This window comes from Mus caroli, chromosome 16, assembly GCF_900094665.2.
Source record: "Mus caroli chromosome 16, CAROLI_EIJ_v1.1, whole genome shotgun sequence".
In the NCBI taxonomy this organism is placed as follows: Eukaryota; Metazoa; Chordata; class Mammalia; order Rodentia; family Muridae; genus Mus; species Mus caroli.
In genome coordinates this window covers 83,916,424-83,918,723 of record NC_034585.1, presented here as the reverse complement: position 1 = coordinate 83,918,723, position 2,300 = coordinate 83,916,424, and the positions used below count along the sequence as shown (strand labels likewise).

Sequence of the window (2,300 nt, the reverse complement as noted above, 5' to 3'; positions counted from 1 at the left end):
GAGGTCTATAGTGATTTTGCCTAATGTCTTAGAATGATTTTTACCCAAGAGTGAAAGATCTCAGAGGGTGGTTATGTCTTGGTTTAGGTGTTTATGTTCTTGCCAAAACTTTTTTTTTTTTTTTTTTTTAGCCTAGTTATGTCAACTGGGAGGAGTTTCTAAGCAGAAGATTTAGAGCCTCAGATGATGCAATCAGGACAGTAGTTAAACCGTGGGGCACCTATGAAAAGCATTCAGTGCTGTGTCAAGGATGGTCACCGGCTTTGAAGATAGCACACATTCCTTTGTAAACAGAAAAGCTAACAAAAATGTGGGCAGAGTCTGTGGGTTTCTTTATGCACATTTTATTGGAAAATAATAGGCTTATTTATGCAAATTCGAGGGAAGGTATGCGGTGACTGGTGTGTCACGTCCACCAGCTCAAGGTATAAAAAGCAGTGTGTGGGGGAGATGCTTCATTCACACCTGGGTAACTTGTTCTTCACAGTCTATCCAACTCTCTCCCCACATCTGCCACCATGACTCGCTATTTCTGCTGCGGAAACTACTTCCCAGGGTATCCCTGCTATGGAACCAACTTCCATGGGACCTACAGAGCCACCCCCCTGAACTGTGTCGTGCCTTTGGGCTCCCCCCTGAACCATGGCTGCGGAACCATGTACAGCTCCCGCAATTTCTGCTATGGTGGCATTAGTAACTTCAGCAATCCCGGCTGTTGCTACGGCAGCAGCTTCTACAGGCCCTGGGGCTCTGGCTCTGGCTTCGGCTACAGCACCTACTGATGATCCAATGGCTCTGAAGACGACAGGACCCTCAACCAGCTACCGTCCCAAGAAACAACCTGAAAAGCAATGTTTGCCTTCCACCCTCCCGTGGCAGCCACAAGATACAGACTACTACTCACTGTGGTCTGGTTCTCCAGCAATGCTCAGCGGGAGCCCATCTAGAAACCGAAACTTCTCTGCAGCTAAGAGAAGCAAAACAAGCTTTTTCATGAGAGACTGAAAATGACAGCAACATAAATGTTGTTTCCAGTTGGGGTGGGTGGGCAGGGTCTTACTGTTAGTCTCCCAATAAACTAGTTTCATGCATCTCACGTATTTTGTTCTGAGCTTTGATTTTGCTGTGTCTTGTATGCTCTTGAATTCGTCAACCCATTTTCAATCCCTAATGGCTGAGGCTGATCTTAACTAAAGTTTACAAGTGGGTGTGGCTAAGGATCCCTTTTCTCCCCCCCAGAGTGTGCATAGCATCTTCCCAGCACTGTGAAAGCCAGCCAGGAGGGGCGAAGCTTCTGAGTTGGTCCCAGCTTGATTTCTCCATGTTGTATGACCCAAGTATAGGGTGCCTTCAGCGATAGGGTCTTACCACCATGTTGTGGAAGGTAACCAAGAGCAATGCCAACAATCTTAATGTTGTTGGGTTAATGGGTCCTTACTGGCCAGGAACTTCAAAGAAAGTAACCAATTCCTTGCACTTGGCTTTTTATCTGCTAGCCTGTGGTGTCTAGGTGAGGCACTGTTGCTTTATTATTAGGTAACTATTTTAACTTGTGTGTGTGTGTGTGTGTGTGTGTGTGTGCGCGCGCACACAAAACATGTCCACTGGTGTAAACTCAAGGAAATAAGAGACACTCTGACTGGATTTAAGTCCCACTTCACTAGATGAAGAAATTCATACCTGGCGCTATTATTGTGCCAAAATCCTGGAGGAGAACCTAGTATTATTTTACTAATTGGATTTAATATTAAACCAAATGCTAATGATATTATTATACCCACAGATCAATGCATCTCTCAACACTCATCGGAGAAGCTTGTACTTGTAGCAGATGATAATTAATACCAAGACCCACAACTGGCCAAGATGCAGCGAACAAAAGAAGGATCCTTAGCCATAGAAGGACACACAGACAGCGCCTCCTCCATCTGAGGCTCAGGGACTGTTGCACAAGAGAAGACAGAACGAATGGAAGAGCCAGAAGTGGCTCTGCTGACTATAAGGAAACAGTGTCTTGTGACAACAGGGCAGCTGCACACATGTATTCACAGCATGCAGAATGCCTGTTAAAGCCCAAGCCAGAGCATGTCTCAGCATGTAGATAGGCGCTGGTTATACAATCTCACTCAGGCTGTAAGGATATTGACAATTGTCAACTGTTGGGCGAGGGGAGAGAACGTTTCCTCTGAGACGTGTCGTCCCTGGTCAGTTGGCCACACAGTAGAGGAAGATCTAAGAATATTTGGGCAGCACAAACTGGTCTTGAAGGACTCAAAACAAACAACAAACAAACAAACAAA

The 2,300-nt window shown here is 45.6% G+C and overlaps 1 protein-coding gene across 1 annotated transcript; it reads left to right on the top strand.

Annotated features, from left to right (window-relative positions):
* The first annotated feature begins 463 nt into the window (after positions 1–463).
* Positions 464–1,093, top strand: LOC110311135 (keratin-associated protein 7-1). Its single transcript, XM_021184369.1, has one exon. The coding sequence runs from the start codon at positions 519–521 to the stop codon at positions 780–782; it is 264 nt and encodes an 87-aa protein (XP_021040028.1). The 5' UTR covers positions 464–518; the 3' UTR covers positions 783–1,093.
* Positions 1,094–2,300: the final 1,207 nt, after the last annotated feature.

Excerpts from the sequence above, each read along its gene's own strand:
- LOC110311135 (XM_021184369.1), top strand. The coding sequence starts at position 519 with ATGACTCGCTATTTCTGCTGCGGAAACTACTTCCCAGGGTATCCCTGC.